At 43.4% G+C, this 16,720-nt stretch overlaps 1 protein-coding gene across 1 annotated transcript in view; it reads left to right on the top strand.

Annotated features, from left to right (window-relative positions):
* RCOR1 (REST corepressor 1) overlaps positions 1-16,720 on the top strand; it is a 59,237-nt gene that overhangs the window by 25,131 nt on the left and 17,386 nt on the right. The window contains exons 2-5 of the mRNA XM_019518536.1: positions 294-346; positions 5,228-5,389; positions 7,944-8,062; positions 11,307-11,385. Coding sequence (XP_019374081.1) covers positions 294-346; positions 5,228-5,389; positions 7,944-8,062; positions 11,307-11,385 — 413 coding nt within the window. The remainder of the gene's footprint in view (positions 1-293; positions 347-5,227; positions 5,390-7,943; positions 8,063-11,306; positions 11,386-16,720) is intronic.

Here is a 16,720-nt window from a genome sequence, read left to right as displayed (position 1 = left end):
TCCCCCCCCCCCCCCCCCCCCCCAAAAAGCCCCTCATAGTTGGTCCTCCTTGGCACTGCTTGCATGCGTTTATAAATTATGATAGTCTTCCTACAAGTTCTTGAAAAACCATTATGGTGAGTAATGTGAGTAAGAGGTAATTTGGTTTCTTCCTTGTTATTTATATGCTGAGCTATGAGGTTACGTAAAATCTTGGTTGTAGGATAGAAGTGTTGGTGGGGGCTGTGGGAGGAGTGAGACCTGCATACAAAATATCTTCAAAACAAGTCTCTCTTGATTTTTTTTTTTTTCAGTGGATGAATACATTGCCATTGCTAAAGAGAAGCATGGATACAACATGGAACAGGTAACATAGCAATTTGTTGAATTTTTGTTTTTAGAGTGGATTTTTAATAGGTATCAGAATATGATTTAGAGTGAACAGTCAGAGTATGGTTCTCTTTCCTTTCCTCCCATCCTCTCCCCTAGCTTTTTTTTTTGCTATCACTCATCAGTGTAATGATATGCTTCTTTCTCGGGTCACGCAGTTCATCCTTACTGCCAATGATAATCGTTAAAAGGACAAAGGGCACTTTTGGTGATGTCTTGCAAAGCTCTTTTCTTATTTCCAGTGGGATTTTGGGCTTCAGCATTGCAATTTGACTGATCTTGTTTGGTGAAATACTTTTTCTCTTGAACACTTTTTTTTTTTCTTTGTTGGAGGCTGCTTAAAGTCTAGGGGTGAAACCATTGTCCATGACAACATTCTAGTTCCTTCACTGAAGCCAAGATTTTGTGTGTGCGTGTTCTCTCCTCTCATATACCTGTAGCCCATCCACAAAAATGCTGAGACAGGTGGCTAGCTTCATGCACATGGAAAACCATTTTGGATTCAGTAGTGTGCCTTGTATATAGTTACATAGGAACAGGGGAAGAAAGTGGAAGGCTGGATTCTGCTATTTTATATCAAGAATTGAGGTGGTGTCTCTACAACCTGACCTTTACCTGTGAAATATTACTGCTTGTTACCCCCTACACCTGACACAACTCTGCATGCTCACTGTTTAGCAAATGTTGACACTGATATTGGCGCACAGCAATGCTGTTACTCTCTGTGCACTAACTAGTCAGAAGCTCCACTGCTGTTATTAAAATGTAGGTGCATACCCCTTGGCAAAGTGCTGTGTACCCCCAGGGATATGTATATCCTCGTTTGAAAACCAGTGGTCTTGGGCTTTATTAAGTCTACAGTGATTTGGGTGTCAGTGAAATAACTGTGCAAAAAACCATGAGAGTAAAAGATAAGTGATTTAGAGGGGAAGGGGTTGTGCTCAGATGACCAAAGCCACATTTTTCCTTTAGCTACACAAAAGGACATAGTGAAGGAAGAGGTGTTTTCTGGCTAAGGTGAGAGCTCACACCATAAGCAGATGAAGGATCTGCTAGACATTTGTAGCAAAGCTAAGGCAGATTAACAGCAACTGCTCAATATTTTTAGAAACAAAGAAGAAAAAGCTGAGTTCTAATTAAAAAAAAAAAAAAAAAATCACCCTTAAAAAACCACTTAGTTCCTGACCCCTGCTCAGCTTGTGCCTGTGGTGGGTGGGATGAGAGTTCGGGTGGGACAGTGGGGAGGGAGAGGTAGGTAGACATTGTAGAAATTTAAGGGACATTGATTCATTAAGCTTGATAACTAGGAGCTTTAATTGCCAGCTTGTCATGACACTTGCTAAGCTCTTCAACTGCTCTTACCCTATTCACTTGTCATGATTTGAGCCTGCAATCAGCCAGGCTGGTAATAGTTCTCTGTTTACTGTGAGGGTTACAGAGACCTGTGAAATGAATGGCTGCTTTCTGTCCAGCTCTCTTCTCATTTCTGTGCTAAAGAAATTTGTCCTCCCCTCAGCCACTTTTTTCATGGCTTCTTTCTTTCCTAACAGCCCTCTGTGCAGTGTGAGGGCTGCAAAGGATTCTTCACAAAGCCCTGACCAGGAATCTGAACATGCGTTTCAGAAGTACAATTATGCCTTTTTTTAAGGCTGAAGTTGCATCTGTGATGGGCCTCTTCTTGATGCCACTCTTGCGGAGCAGTCTAACACCTGGCACTGGCTGTTGTCCGGTATCCTGTCTGAACGCATGGACAGATGGTCTGCTCTGCTGTGGCAGTTTCCCTGTTTCTTTCTCCATGGTGACTCGCCTCAAACAGGTGCAAATAGGAGGGAACTTTCCACAGCTCCTTCATGACATGCCTCGGATTAACCCAACCCCACTAGGAAATAACTGCAGATATTAACAAGCGAATGCACTTTCTCACCCACGTTGTGCAACTTGTGTCTTGGGAAAGGCCTTTCCCAAGGAGACTTCCTCATGCACTTCCCCTCTTTCAGTAAATCATCAGGTTCATGTACAGCGTGGGAATCTGTGGGACACATGGGGGGAACCGCTCAAATCTAAGCACCAGCTTGAGGATTTTTCACTGCTGACTGCTTGTTGGCCCATGGTTGTTGCCCTAGCACTTGCCCAAACATGTATCCTCTTGGGAACTAGTCCCATGGGGCCCAGCAGAGGTGGCAGCCTAAAAGAATGATGGTCACCCACGGTGCTGTGGCATCAGTCCATGCCTGCCCGTTCCCCTACTCCCGCTACCTTGCCTCTCTGGAATTATTACAAGAAGCCCTCTAATTAAATAGGATTTCGTTTTGGAAATGGGATGCTGCTCAATTCACAGAATTTAGGGAGGGGGTTGCCTTATGCTTGTTGTGATTCCTTGAGTCTAAAAAAGGGGAGAACTTACAAGGCCTAGATCATAAATAAGGCCTAGAAGATCTTGGCAAAGGATGCAGTGGCCTGGCAGACTTTACTGCCTTCACTGCATGAAGGTAGCAGAGGTGGCGGTGACTTAGAGGAACTTTTCCTGCCCCGCTACCAATTTCAGAAACAGCTTGCTGAGGCAAGAGCAGGGAACAGCCAGACATTTCTCTGGCAGGGCAAACGAATACCTTAGAGTCTGGCAGTCTGTTGGGCTTCATGACCTATTTGCTGCTCCCCTGTTTTGTCTCCTCTTACCTCTTCCCTATGGCTGGATCCTACACTGACCTGTTTATGGTGGTGGGGTGGGGGTGATAGGGCCACAGCATACACATAAGCTCCAACAAGATGAAACGGTTTTGCCTTTGGCTGCAAGCAGGCTAGAAAGCTGCCTGTGAGATCTCTGAAGCCAAGTCGGCATTTAGCTAGGCTTGCCTGCCAGCCCAAGCCCAGAGAGTTTCTTAGCAGTGCTTAGTCTCTAAGCCATGGAAATGAACAAGGTGGGGCAGGTGGGTGCAAGTGCTCACACATGTGTAGTAGTGCAAACTCCTTCTACAGAAAGAGAAATGGATAAAACGGCTTTGAGCTTGGCAGCACTGTTGCTGATCATGCTGGTGGGGAGATCACCTGTGCACATTTGAACATGTTTTGGCTGATAGCCATGTCTACATTTTAAAATACTGCAAGCTTTAAGGGCTGGTGAGAAAAACCATTATTCTACTCCATGCCCCTTGTTAGGATTGGCATATACCAACCTCCCCTTTTATAATCATATTTACTGCTTTACCCCCTCCCAGAATGTTCCTTCACGATACAGCGTGTTTCACTGAACAAAGAACAGGGGTCATGTAGGGAGTTGCACAGGCAGACTTGCATCTTATTAAACAAAATAAAAACCCCTTAATACTTATAAGATTTCTTCTGTGCTGCCATGCTAGCCTGTTAAGTTCTTCTCACCCAGCTGTCTACTTAGGTTTGTCAACTCCTGAGATCTAACAAACTATCCCATGTTGAGATTTTGTCATCGTCTGTATTGCAGCAAAAGGAAATGCCTGAAGGGGAGGGTTTGGGTGGAGTTACCTAGATATTTAATGTGGAGAGTCTAGTTGCATGAGGAAGAGGGATGGGCATGGCAAGTGTGTTACAGTCATACTGTTGGAGAATGTCTTGGTGTGTGAAGTTGGTGCCCAGAAAGGAACTGTATTTTTGCATAGCATAGTTGGGTGGGGAATCCCCTCTGCCTTAAAGGTACGCTGCCAGCCTCAATGGATGGGACGAAACTGCACAGTAGGGGAGTTTTTGCATATGACAAGCAGGTTACTCTGTTCCATTTTAGTCAGCGGATCCAGGATCGTTTTCACTCAACAGCTATTACAAAACAAGCTGCAAATTGCATTTGACATGTTTTTAACACCTTGGAGTCAGGCCCTCCTGAAATGACTCTGGGTTGGTCACTGGCACAAAAGAAACTGGAAGGGGATGGAGCAGTGTGTCAGAACCCATGGTAGCCATGCACCTTCTGAGTGTGACTCTGTTAAAATGCTTCAGAGAAGTCATGAGGAGAAACGTTTGCAGGTGGTAGGAGTGCAGTGTGTGCAGTTCATGTCTGAACCGGAAACTGGGGGTTGCAATATTGAAAAGGAGATGTACTCGAGTGGAAGCAGCCCCCAAAAGCAGCCGCCAAAATGAGCAAGATGGGGCCCAGCTTTGCCAGGGGCTGCCCCACCAGCAAATAAAGAACTTACCCGCCCCCAGAAAGAACCTCCCAGCTGAATAGAAGATAACGGGACACCAGCATGAGCAGGAAGTCATGCTCTGGCTGGCCTGTGCTTCCTTTAGTGTAGTTTTGGTCTTGCCTATGCTTTCTAGACCTTTCCTTTATTCCTTGCTTAGTTTTCTGGGTGTGACTCATTAGCAGGGAGATTTAGCTCGACCAAAAATCTACATTCCCCTTTCTCCTGCTACAGGTTTCCACAACTGTGGTTGATGGAACTGACTCTGTAGATACCATCCCTTGACTCCTCTGTTTCTTTATAGGCTTCACAGAGATGTAGGAACAGGCTGTAAATTCACGTTTCCAGCCTATTCATTACGAAGCTTTTTCTAGTGTCTCTTGATTCACTTCCTTAGCTGCAGCCTTTGGTAATGGCATAGCTCTTCTATTCTCTATTCTTCTTTGCTGTCTACATGATATGTTCCAGGTTTCACTTAATCTGTAGAATCCAGATGAAGGTGGTCAGATCAGTTTCTTGTAATTGGTTGAGTCGCTCCAGCTTCATAGCGATTAATATTTGTGATCAGAATTGTAGCTCTTGTTGCATACTGCCCAAACCACAGATTACTTACATTCGTGTAAGGTCTGATGTACATCTTGTTTTTTTCCTCCCCAAACACTTTGTGACTCCATTTTCTTGTGTCACCCTGTTTCTTTTCCTTTCAGGCCCTTGGAATGCTTTTTTGGCATAAGCACAACATCGAGAAATCCTTGGCTGACCTGCCCAACTTCACTCCGTTCCCTGATGAGTGGACAGTGGAAGATAAGGTCTTGTTTGAACAGGCTTTTAGTTTTCATGGGAAAACCTTTCACAGAATTCAACAGATGGTAAGTATGATCATGACAATTAAAGCTGGAAATGACTGTTAGGTCTTTGAAATGCTATCTGGTATTTTGAGGTAGAAAGGAACCATTATTTCTGCTTCCTTTCATTACTCTGTTTCTCTGAAAGTAGTCCTAGAAAACACTTAATTTGATGTTGAGTCTGTTTATAGAGCCTGACTCTCTTATAGGTTCAAGAAATGGTTCTGTTTATGAAAATGCAAGTGCCTTTGACTTGCCACTCTTAGGTATGCTGCTTATTGTAGTGTAGTATCATTAGAGGCTTTAATACAGGTTTCAGACCCTGTGCTCAACATGGTATATGTACATTCACATACACCTGCTCAAACATACATAATGAAGACAGTTTGTGGCCCCAGGAATTTTTCTTCTGGGATTTTATTTCCTTTTTTTTTTTTTAAGAATCACATTTCTTTGATGATTATTTCATAAGTCTTAATATTCAAAGTCGTATAACGTGAACATTGGTCAGTGACATAGTAGAGGTTTGTCAATATTAGTTGTTCATAATCTTTATCTTTTGGGCTGAAAACTGTTTCCTTTGGGGAGGGGGGAAATAAAGATCTTTTTATTTACTGCGGGAAGAGAGCAAGATGAAATTCCGTTACCAAAACTTCTTGTACCTTTCTCTGAACAGCCCTTGAGTTGGGCACACTAAGCTGAAACTTGGTTTGGAAACTTGTCTTTCTTGATCAAAAGTCAGTAGGTAAATCTTCCTGGGTTTGATTAGACACTCCTGACCCTGAGAGAATTGGCTCATACCTATGCAGTGTGCTTGACACTGGGTCTCTGCTTGGCTTGTAAAATGTGCAGCGAAGAACCATAGTGCAGTGCTTGTGCATTGCTGACTTTGCTCAGTAGTGCAAACCATGGCTTCTGTGCTGTAAGATGGGCTGCTTATCTTTCTAGGGTTTACTTTCATAAACCTCGTTTTCATCTGCCTCAGGAACTTCTCATGCAGGCCTGTAACATGACATCCAGCCACACTGTTCCAGATTATAGGATTTGGATGTGCAGTTGGTAATCTTTATTGACTATCATCAAAGTACTGAAGTGCAAGTGTGTGAAGTTCCTTCCCCTTCCGCAGGTCCCTAGGTTTTTAATATACACAGTTATAGGAAAAGGCTCTTTGTGTTGGCTGATTATGATAAAGCAATTAGACTTTCTGGCAACATGCAATACCATCCATCTGTCCCCTTGTGAATGCACATTACAAGACATTAACATTTAATTCTAATATTTTTTGAGAATCCCTATATACGAAAGGGATTATTCTGCTGTTGTTTGCATCAGCAGGGGACAGGACTTGGTGAGCCAGGAAGTCCTGCCCAGATCTATGTTACTTTGCATGTGGTGCCCTGTAGGACTTAAGATGGGCAAACTGTCTTTGACAGTCGCTTGTATTGAAATATAACATTCAGATTGTGGTGCTAACAGAGCAAGTGCAAGTGTTTTTGATGCCTCAGTCCTGTTTGTAGCTACATTAGCTGCATCATTAATAGCCTCATACCTGAAATTGCACTGGGATGCCTGTAGGTACTAGGAGATAGCTGTCTGGAAGCTGACAGTGTTTGCACCCCTTAAAGGTTTGAAACTTGTTCTACAGTGACGGAGAGATTACATTGACAGTCTATGCGCCAGACCTACAATACTGGAGCTTTAACTACTTAAAATTTGCACAGAATCTGCTGCAGATGAACACAGCTAATAAAAGCCAAACTTTGAAATTGTGTTACCTGAATAAAATGGGCTCTGTTCACCTGTTGCTCTCCTGCCCTCTCACACCACTGAGAATTGGATCGGGCCCTTTATTTACCATTACCATTGCATATAGCCTTACCTGGTGTGAAGTAGTAGGCATGATGCAGCTCTTGGAGGAACCTACAGAACTGAAATGTCACAGGATGCAGGTAACCACATCAAACAAAACTAAGAATCACCGTTAATACAATTTTACTTTTCTCTAAGGTGTGGTTGTCATTTTGTAGACATGGGACAATGAAATTAGGATAAGAGAACTGAATATATTACAACTTGCTACATACTTATCTTAGATTGTTGAAGGAAGTGATATATATCTTAGCCTCTTTTGTTACAAGATTTGAATAGACTTCATCCTGTGAATTTCTTGGATAATCCTGTTTAACCAGACATCAAAGATGTATGTAAAAAGTAGCTTGCACTTCAGGGATGCTGCATTTGCTATCTGTGCCTCTGTTTGCAGTTTAACCTTGTTCCAAGAGCCTGTTGGTGGAGCTGTACTTGATACCCTTCTGCATAGGGGTTATCTGCCTGGAGTCCTAGATATGGGCCTTGTCAAATGCTACGTCCTCTCCTGCTTCTCTCTGAGGCTCCTTTCTGGAGGATGTTCAGCATGTGGCCCCTCTTGAGAGAATCCAGAGTAGGGATGGCCATTTCTTGCCTTTTGATGCTGACTGACTTTCTAGCTACCTGCTAAAGCATCTGCCAAAAATAAATCTAAGGTAGGTGAAACCCAAGTGATGTCAACCTTCAAAAAATACACACCTTTGTTTTCCAGCTTCCTGACAAATCAATAGCCAGCTTGGTGAAATTTTACTACTCCTGGAAAAAGACAAGGACTAAAACCAGTGTAATGGACCGCCATGCTCGTAAACAAAAAAGGGAACGTGAAGAAAGGTAAGTTTTGCAGCAGGAAAGGCCAGGTCTGCCACACCTAGGTATCTTTATGATGCTGTTCAGATGCTTGATAGCCTGAAGAAAGCAAGGATTTCCCCCAGATGCTTCCTGGTGTTAAGCCTTCTTATTTATTTATTTATTTATTTATTTAACCAATATAACCAACAGGAATTTGTGGTCACAAAGTTTAACAGCTATATTTTTTTCCTTCAGTACCCTTGTATCTCTTGATTCCTCTCCCGTGGGAGGTCACAGAGGCAACCAGGGGCAGATTCGAGCTCTGAATGTAACATGATAGAATGACAGTGATGTCCTGCAGTCCCTTTCTTTTGCACGTTTGCCCTGGCAGAAAGCTGCTACTGGCATGATGGGTTTTAGGGATAAATTCTCTGTTGCTTGGAAATGTCAAGTAGGCCAGCTTTGTGACAAGGAGTATGGAGGATGCGGATTGTGTGGTCATTCTGATAAAATCCTTTCATTATATGGATGTGGATATGCTTGGCACTCTGTAGATTCCTTAGGCTGGTGAACTTCAGCTGATTTGGCTTGGTACCCATTATGGTCACCTCCCTCCCTTGTGGCTGAAACCTGACAGGTGAGCTCCCCTGAACCCTCCTGCAAGGTTTGGCCCCAAATCTTGTTTGTTATTACCAAGAGTGCAGGTTGAGCTGTGATGTCCCTTGGCGAGCCTTGCCCAGGTTTGGGAGCTCTTTGGAGCATGGCTTCTCAGCATGTGGACGTGCTGTAGAGGTTCTCTGCAGCTTTGTCTGTGGGTGTCATCACAGCAGTGGCTATTCTGCTGTGTTCAAGGTATTTCTTGTCCTTGTGAGCTGGTGTCTTTCCTAGTCTACTCCAAAATACTGTCCACATACCCTGAAGGATCACCTTGCCTCCTTTCCTTCCCTTTCTTTTTGGTGTATGACTTTTGGAGATACCAGTCCCAGTTTAAATAATGTTTTGCACAAACCTTCCTTCAGAGGGCTGCTGCTTCAGGACTGCTGAGCCCCAGCCTTGTCTCATGTGCCTTGGAGATCCCTCTGGGAGGGGTCCATTTTCCTGGTGGAGTTCAGAGTCATGCTGCACATCAGTCAGCAGGACACTTCATCTTGCAGGTGTATCTATGACAATGGTTGAATAGGCAGGGAAAAATATGGTTTCTAAACAGCTCCTCCCTTACTTGATTTGCTTTCCTTAGGCTTGAGCCTTTCTTTCATTTTAGTGTTCTCTTTTATCCCTAGAAATGTGGTGGAATGTGTAGAGATTTTTTTTAAATCAGTGGGAGCTGCGAAATAATTATCTAGAAGAAGCATTGTTTGAGAATGCAGTGGAATTTAGGTTTCGCTTGGCCTCTGAAACGGCCTGTTTATGCAAACCAAACAAAACTGGACCTGAAAGTCCAGAAAATGGACCTTTTCTAGTCTGTGCCTCTGCAGTGGGAGTTTACAGCATCTTAGACACACCCAGAGAAAGGTCTTGCTTTGGCTCCTACACATGATAATTTCACAGCCTTGGAGAGAGAAGCAGCTGGATCACAGATGTTGGCTTTCCATATTTAGAAAGTTAAAGAGCATGTAGGGTTGGCAGGTTTTTAACTTGGCCGTTCATTTTTTAATAAGGTAGTGTAATTAAGGGATTTGTCTCAATATGCTCCGTGAAGAGGGGTAGTGCTGCATGAGTGGCTTGAGCATGAGGCTGAGATGCCTGAAAGCTAAAGCTAGTTTATATTCCATTATTGTTCCCTTATGATCTGAACTGCACTTACTTAAGTTGTGACTAATATACTGCTAAGAGACCACCATTTGTCTGCTCTGACTCCCCAGGCACAAATTATTAGCACTACTGGCCCCTCTTGGCAGTTGTCTTGGCAGCAAAGCTGAGGACTCGATTCATGTAGGGGTACAACAGCACTCCTTGTCCTTTAGTGCTATGGGGGGACCCTTGGGTGCTGATAAGCTGTTCTGTGACAAAATAGAGGAATTCCCAAGTTCTTGATCAACACTGAGATGACTTTATATGTAACCTCCAATGTCCCTGGTCATTTGGTTTTCAAAATCTGTTCTCCAGTTGGTGTTCATCAGGCTCTAACCCTAGATTTTTTTTGTGTGTGTGCGCCCACCTAAATAATATGGTTTGTGTGGTTAAACCATAACTGCAGCCACAGAAGAGACTGTCAGTTGGCTTTGTGTTGGGGTGTTAGAGAGACTTACACAAACATATTCAAAATGGAACTTAGGTAAGACTATCTTGAAATGTGTCTTTTTCTGACAAAGAGCAGGCAAGGGGGTGGAGGGAGAGGGATTCAGATTTCTCACCATGTAATAAAGTATAAACTAAATGAAAAAGGTAAGTGACTGACTCTGGTCAACGCAGACTGTGCACTCTAGAGATTTTAAGAGGATCTGTAGAAAATAGCAGTGACCTAATCGTGACTGCTACAAAATAATTAACTTCCTGGATTGCAGAATTTCCTGGGTCCTCTGAGAAAAAAAATAAGATGATTATTTTTTACTGGGTCCCCTTAAAAAATAATATTAAAATTAGTTTATTACTCCAGGTTGATTTACTTCTGTACTTTCTGGGTACCACACTGAACAAAGCAGCTACCTGCAGCAGCATAGAAAAAACAGGAACAATGCATGGAAATGTACCTTAATGGGAACTGTAGCCAAATGTGTTTATTTTTACTGGGATTTTAAATCAAACTGGCCAGATATTCCACGGTCACATCCAGTATGGTGTCAGTTTTCATCCCCATTACCATTCTGCACTTGATAGTTCCTTCATGAAAAAATCCTAACAGTGACTTTAATGCATGTGCCAAACATACATGAGCTGGTTGCTGCGAGAACTAAGCTGTGCCCAGCTGGTGGTAAAACAGATTATTTTTTAAATAAAATGTGAAATTTGTGTTCAAGCTATTTGTTTTAATTCTGTATCCTTGTTGGTGTGGGTTGCTTGAAGTTAAACATTCAGGGACTAGTTTTCTTTCCCAGCCAGCAAATGCTTGTGGCCTTTTTTGTCTTTGTGTGAACATTTTTTGATACTACTCAAATATACCACCCATTTTTGTAAAAGCTTATGAGTGTAGTGGGTTTATTACCCTTAGATTTAAGGGGTAATTGACTTTAAAATTCATCTGAAAAAGAGCCTGATTGTTGTATCCATGCATGATTGCCAGCATATTGTTATAGAGAAACAAAAATTTGCCAAGTAATATGGCATCGTCTTATTTTTTGTCTTCCAGTGAGGATGAAATGGAGGAAACGAATGGAAATAACCCTATTGATATTGAAGTTGAACAAAACAAGGAGAGCAAAAAGGAGGTATATACATTTCTTTTTTCCTAATGCTGTATAGAAGGCCAATGAAAGTGTTCACCGGTTACTGGGAACAATTTTACTGTTTCTCATCAGCTGTCCGTGTCCAGTTTTTTTATTTGTGCTTCGTGTAGTTGTCATTGCACAGGAGCAATACTGACACACAATTCTGATTACAGAAGCCAAGGGCCAGATCCAAATCTGTCTGCTAGGCACCTAAGTGACATTTGGCTGGAATCTAGGTACACAAGTCACGAAAAGCAGCCTAGGTCAGCCTTGCCTTTAACAGCTGCAAAATCATGCATGCATGTGGGTTCATTAGGTACCTCTGCTTACGTGTGGGGTTTTTCCACACCCTGATTTGGCTTCTGGATAACCCAGTCTAATTCATTTCTTCCTCTTCCCCCTCCATGTTCTGTTTCAGAACAGAGGTGGGGAGATGCTTAAACCCACTGATGTCACCAATCTGTTACTTGCTTACAGAGCTCATTCACTTGCTTAGGGAGCATTCAGTTCACTACAGAGTGCTGTATCTGTGATCATTCTTGCTCCAAAGCTAGAGGGGGAGGAATAGTGGTGACCACATGCTGTGTAACCTGCTGCCAGCGTTGTTTTTGTCTTTTATCTAATGAATGTCTAATAGAGGTATAAATAGTCTGAGTAGAGGGACTGGAACCCAGACCTCGTGTGTAGACACCCTGCTCACCATAGTAATGCTTGCATCACTGGGTTTCTTGTTTGCTCTTCTCTTGGTCACGTGAGTCTGCCACCTTCTCTGCACAATAACTAAGCTTCAAAAAAAGGGATGGAGTGTGTCCCATCCAGCCAGTTTGATAGCCTAGTACTTAAGGCACCTTCCAGGAAGGTGGGAGGTATGGTTTTCAATCCCCTTAGGTTGATGAGGGCCTAGAACAGGTAATTATTGCAGGCAGAGGGCTGCATGAGTTTCAGCAAGCTATTGAGGGCTGCATGACAGGCAGCCAGGGACAGATGTATATTAATTTTCTAAATTTATTTTAGGGGCCCTGCGGGCTAGATAGAATGGCCTGGCAGGCCACATCTGGCCTGCGGGCTGCATTTTGCCCACTCCTGTCCTGGAATCCCAGTCTTTCACTTCCTGGGTGACTAGCTAGTAAGTTAGACGGACTGGGATACCACCTCTGTGCATGTATTTTTGAGTGAGGGTGGCTGGGGTGCAGTGCTTTGCATTGGATTTGGTGGTGCTAGTGTAGGCTTCGGGTGCCTCAAGTGCAGCGGTGAGTAAGGCTCTGAGAAGGAGTAGGATTCAGCCAGCCATTTCCTGCTAGCTTAAGGTGCCTTCCTCCTCAGCTCCTGGGCTGGCCTTTGGATTTCTGTTTCAAAGCTCCTGACTCTCTTCCTCACTGACCATGTGGAGATTCTAGGTGCTTAGCCTTGTGGTTTTGGGTTACTGTCAAGAGGCACCTAGCTTTAGGAGTGCTTAAAGCCTAAATATGAGTGTCTAGACTAGTCATCTGGATAGGGCCCTAAGAAGCTTGGATTTCGCGCAAAGCCATGAACTACAAATGGGAGAACCTGTTTCAGTGTCCCTCCCCCTGCTTCTGCATCACAGGGCCTTACTGGCCTTTCAAAGTTTTGTGCATGGAGTATTTGGTGTGTATGTGAAATAGTCCTCCAGTTCCTTCCCCCTCAGTTTATGCTTGAAAATGGGCAGGGGAGGAGCATTTGAGAGTGGCTGTGTGCAAATGTAGGTGTCACTTGTGAAACCTTACCCTGTGGTGTTTAACAGACAGTTGCAAGGAGGGAACAGTTAGGAAGATTTAAACTATGAGCCTGTAATTGATGTTGGAACATACACTAACGACTGCAGGCCCATCTTTTTGAAGTTCTGTTAAATTCACTGTTCATTGCTAAATAGCTTAATTCTTCCAAGATATTTCTCTTTTTGTTAATCTTGAATCCCTGTTCTTCTACTGTTGCACCTTTTTACAGTTAAGACTAATCGGGTTGAAATTGGAAGAGTTCTCACACTGCATGCTTCCTCAGCCTGACAGGGTATTTGTACCCAAAGGCTTGCAAAGAATTTGAGTTAGTCTAATAAAAGATTTACTCAAAGAACCTTGTCAGACTACTTAGGTGGGTTTTTGGATGGCCTTTGCAGAAGGAGCCCTCCTGCTCTTCCCGCTGAAGAAACAAATATGGTTCATGCTGTCTTCAGCAGGCACAGGCTGGGTGTGAAACAGCAAGTCAGCATTTACCTTCATAGAAAACGACGTTCCAATAAGCCTCTGAACTCCCACAGTGGAGGGTTCTTACTTGAGTAGAAACTAAGGCCCAGTTTACCATTGGTATGTGATGGGCTTAACTCCATTAGGATTAGTGGAAGAGTACCTGCTGAATTTGGCATTATATATTGCCGTTGCCAGAGGAGATAAGTCAGCGAGATGCGTTAAGCCTGCCGTCAGTAAAGCAGGCACTGCAGTATATGAAACAACCTCATTGTTTTGGACCTTCAGTTGCAAGTGTGCCCAGGTGGGTGACCCCAGCCCCTATCTGGAACTCTGAAGCCTGTGGTGCTGCATTTTCACGATCTGAACTTTCAGATGAAAAGGCATGGCTGAGATCTAAGAAATACTGTATTGACTACAGTGAAACACTAGCCAAGGGTTTAGTCCATTAGCTGTTAATGAGGTGCTAGTCAGTAGGCCCAACATTTGGCTGGTATCACACCTGCAAAGTCTGATCCTTTGGTGGCTTGTTTCCACCTGTGCCCCCCAAACAAACGTGCCAGTGCTATACCCCAGTAAACTAATGTCACAGGCTTCGCATTTCAGGGCAAGCATAATGTTAGAGATTAGTGTGAACAGAGAGAGAGATTTAAATGGTAGAAGGGATATCTTTCCTTACAAGAAGAGACCTGTCAGCATAACATTGAAAAGCATTTGGGAATGCCTTGACAGGGTCCTTGCAGTTTTGATTTTAGGACTTTTGCAACATGGCAGAGCCAACTAGTTGGGGTGAGAGCAATTAAAAGCTACCTTGGTATTGAATGCAATTCCTCCTTTTAAATGTCATCTCTCATAAAGGGTGTGAACACTAGTAATGGAACACACTTACTCTTATAATAGTTCCTATGAATGCTGGGCACAGCATTACATTTTTAAAAAGGAAATAAATTGCTTAAGTGGACAGAAATCCCCTCATCCCTGCAAAAAACCTCTTGAAACCTTTTTAAGTATAGTTAGTGCAATGCAGAAGACTGGTAGTTTGTTATGGTACTTCGAGATAAATAGACACCCAATGACATTTCATTTTATTTCATACCATTTGCAGTTGTATTGGTCTCTGAGTCTCTTCTATATTGTCCGTCTCTCAATAAATAACAAGAAATTCAAGCTTTGTTCAAGACAATACAGCGACTTAAGATTTCAAACTGAGATTGCATTGAGATGCTATGCATTTGAGAACACGTATCCAGTCACTCTCCGTTTCCACTCTCCCACGCCAAAGTGCTGGCTCATTATGGCTGTGCGGTACAAGAGAGAATGGTAGTGATCTGTAGATTTAGGAGTGCCTGGTGAAAGTCGCAGTTAATTTGTATCTGCATGCACTATAATGGGGAACAGATGGTTGCAATTTTTTTACTTCAAGGCCCTTAGTAGTAAAGTTCTGTATTTGGATTACAAATTTCAACTATTTCCTTCTCCCTTAAATTTGATGATCTATGCCATTGCTCTTTCCCTCTCCCCTCCCCAAACTTAAAAGCCACCCCAAGTGACTGACCACCTTCAGTCACTCAATGTTTGCAATGGCAGGATGCCTTCTGAGGGCTCTACTGGACAGTGATTGTACAGGAGAATAAAATGAAGCTGGCAATCTGTGTAGCCTGTGCAGAGTTAATTAGGTTTGATATTGCAGTACTTGAGCCTGAGGCTGATTTGAATCTCAAATTTCTCACGAGAGGAGAAGAATGCAGCAGGGGGGCACATTCTCACTGCAGCATTACAATCCTCTTTAATGAATTGGTCTGGTTTTTCTAATTGCAGTGGTGCTCCGCTACCCTAAGTCTGTCCCTTTAATTAAACCTCAAACCCTCTCTCCTGCCCTGCCCCTTCCCTGATGATCTTTGTCATCTCTGAGACTCAAGGGATCACTGTGACCTGTTAGATAATACTGGGATTTCTCCATCGTCAGTCAACTCTTGATCTTGGTGTTTCCTCTTTTGGGGATCACTTGAGGGGTATCTTCCTTTTTTATATTTTCAGTTTTAATGCAAATGTGCAGTGCACACTATTTCCTCCAATCATGACTTCATAGTACAGTACAGAGCAGCTTCCCTCCCCCTGAGTCACTTGTTCTTGGAAATGTCCCTTTTATTGTTTTTCTTTGCTTTTTGCTGTGTCTGAGATGGTGTAATAGTTGTATTTAAATCCTCAGATCAAGGGTAGGGACCTTGTCATGTGCCTGAAGTGCCACGTACACCAATGGCAACATGTAAATACAGAAATTGACAACACTATTTATCTATATTTAAATTCTCTCTGGTTTTCTTGAGTTGATTTTAATTCCACTAAGAGATACCTGTGGCCACAAGGCAGCAGCTTTCCAGGCAGGCTAGATATTTTTTGTAAAGTTCTCAAAGCCTGCATAATATCTTAACTCCAAGCGCCTCAAGGCCCAGTCAAAAGCTATTCTGCTAGAACCCTGGCTCCCTGTCTGTACCGTAGAATAGATGCTCCTTGAACTTGGTAGAATAACCATTTGAAGTTGTTTTCACTTACAAAGCAATACACACTTGCTGTTTAGGCTGCTGGGATATTCACGCTGCAGGTGCTTGGTGTTGTCATCCTGCAGCTTGACTCGGTTTCACTGGATTATGGCCTAGGCCTGTGAATTTCTGTATGTAGATGAAGTGCTCACAAACCTGAAACCTCTAATCCACTCTGAATAATTTACCTGACTCAGTCATCAAAGCTCCAGCTGTGGGAGCAGAATACGAAATTTTCATTCCTACTTCCATTGGTAAAACTTTGCTCGCGGTATGTTTCTGCTGTTCTTGTACTCCCCCTACCAAGGGGGTAATTATTTGGGCTGGGGGGGGCCACTTAGGGAGTTTTGCGATGTCATAGGCTGGGTCAGCACACTTTCCCCTGTCCCCAAAACCACTCTCACCTCCCTATGTGGTTCTGCTCCACACTTGACTGGATGGCTAGGATGTGGCTGCGGGCAGGTGGGCAGGGAGTGGCACCCAGTAGTGGGACGGGTGGATCGGGCTGGAATCGTGGCCTGGGGCAGGGCAGAGTCACGATCTGCTGCCCACACCCCTGCAATGAGTGTTGGTTCCATGGGCAGGGGCACGCAG

The sequence above is a fragment of the Gavialis gangeticus genome, unplaced genomic scaffold, assembly GCF_001723915.1.
Source record: "Gavialis gangeticus isolate Ggan-Ray unplaced genomic scaffold, GavGan_comp1, whole genome shotgun sequence".
NCBI classification, from domain to species: domain Eukaryota; kingdom Metazoa; phylum Chordata; order Crocodylia; family Gavialidae; genus Gavialis; species Gavialis gangeticus.
This window is presented reverse-complemented; position numbering and strand designations above follow the sequence as displayed.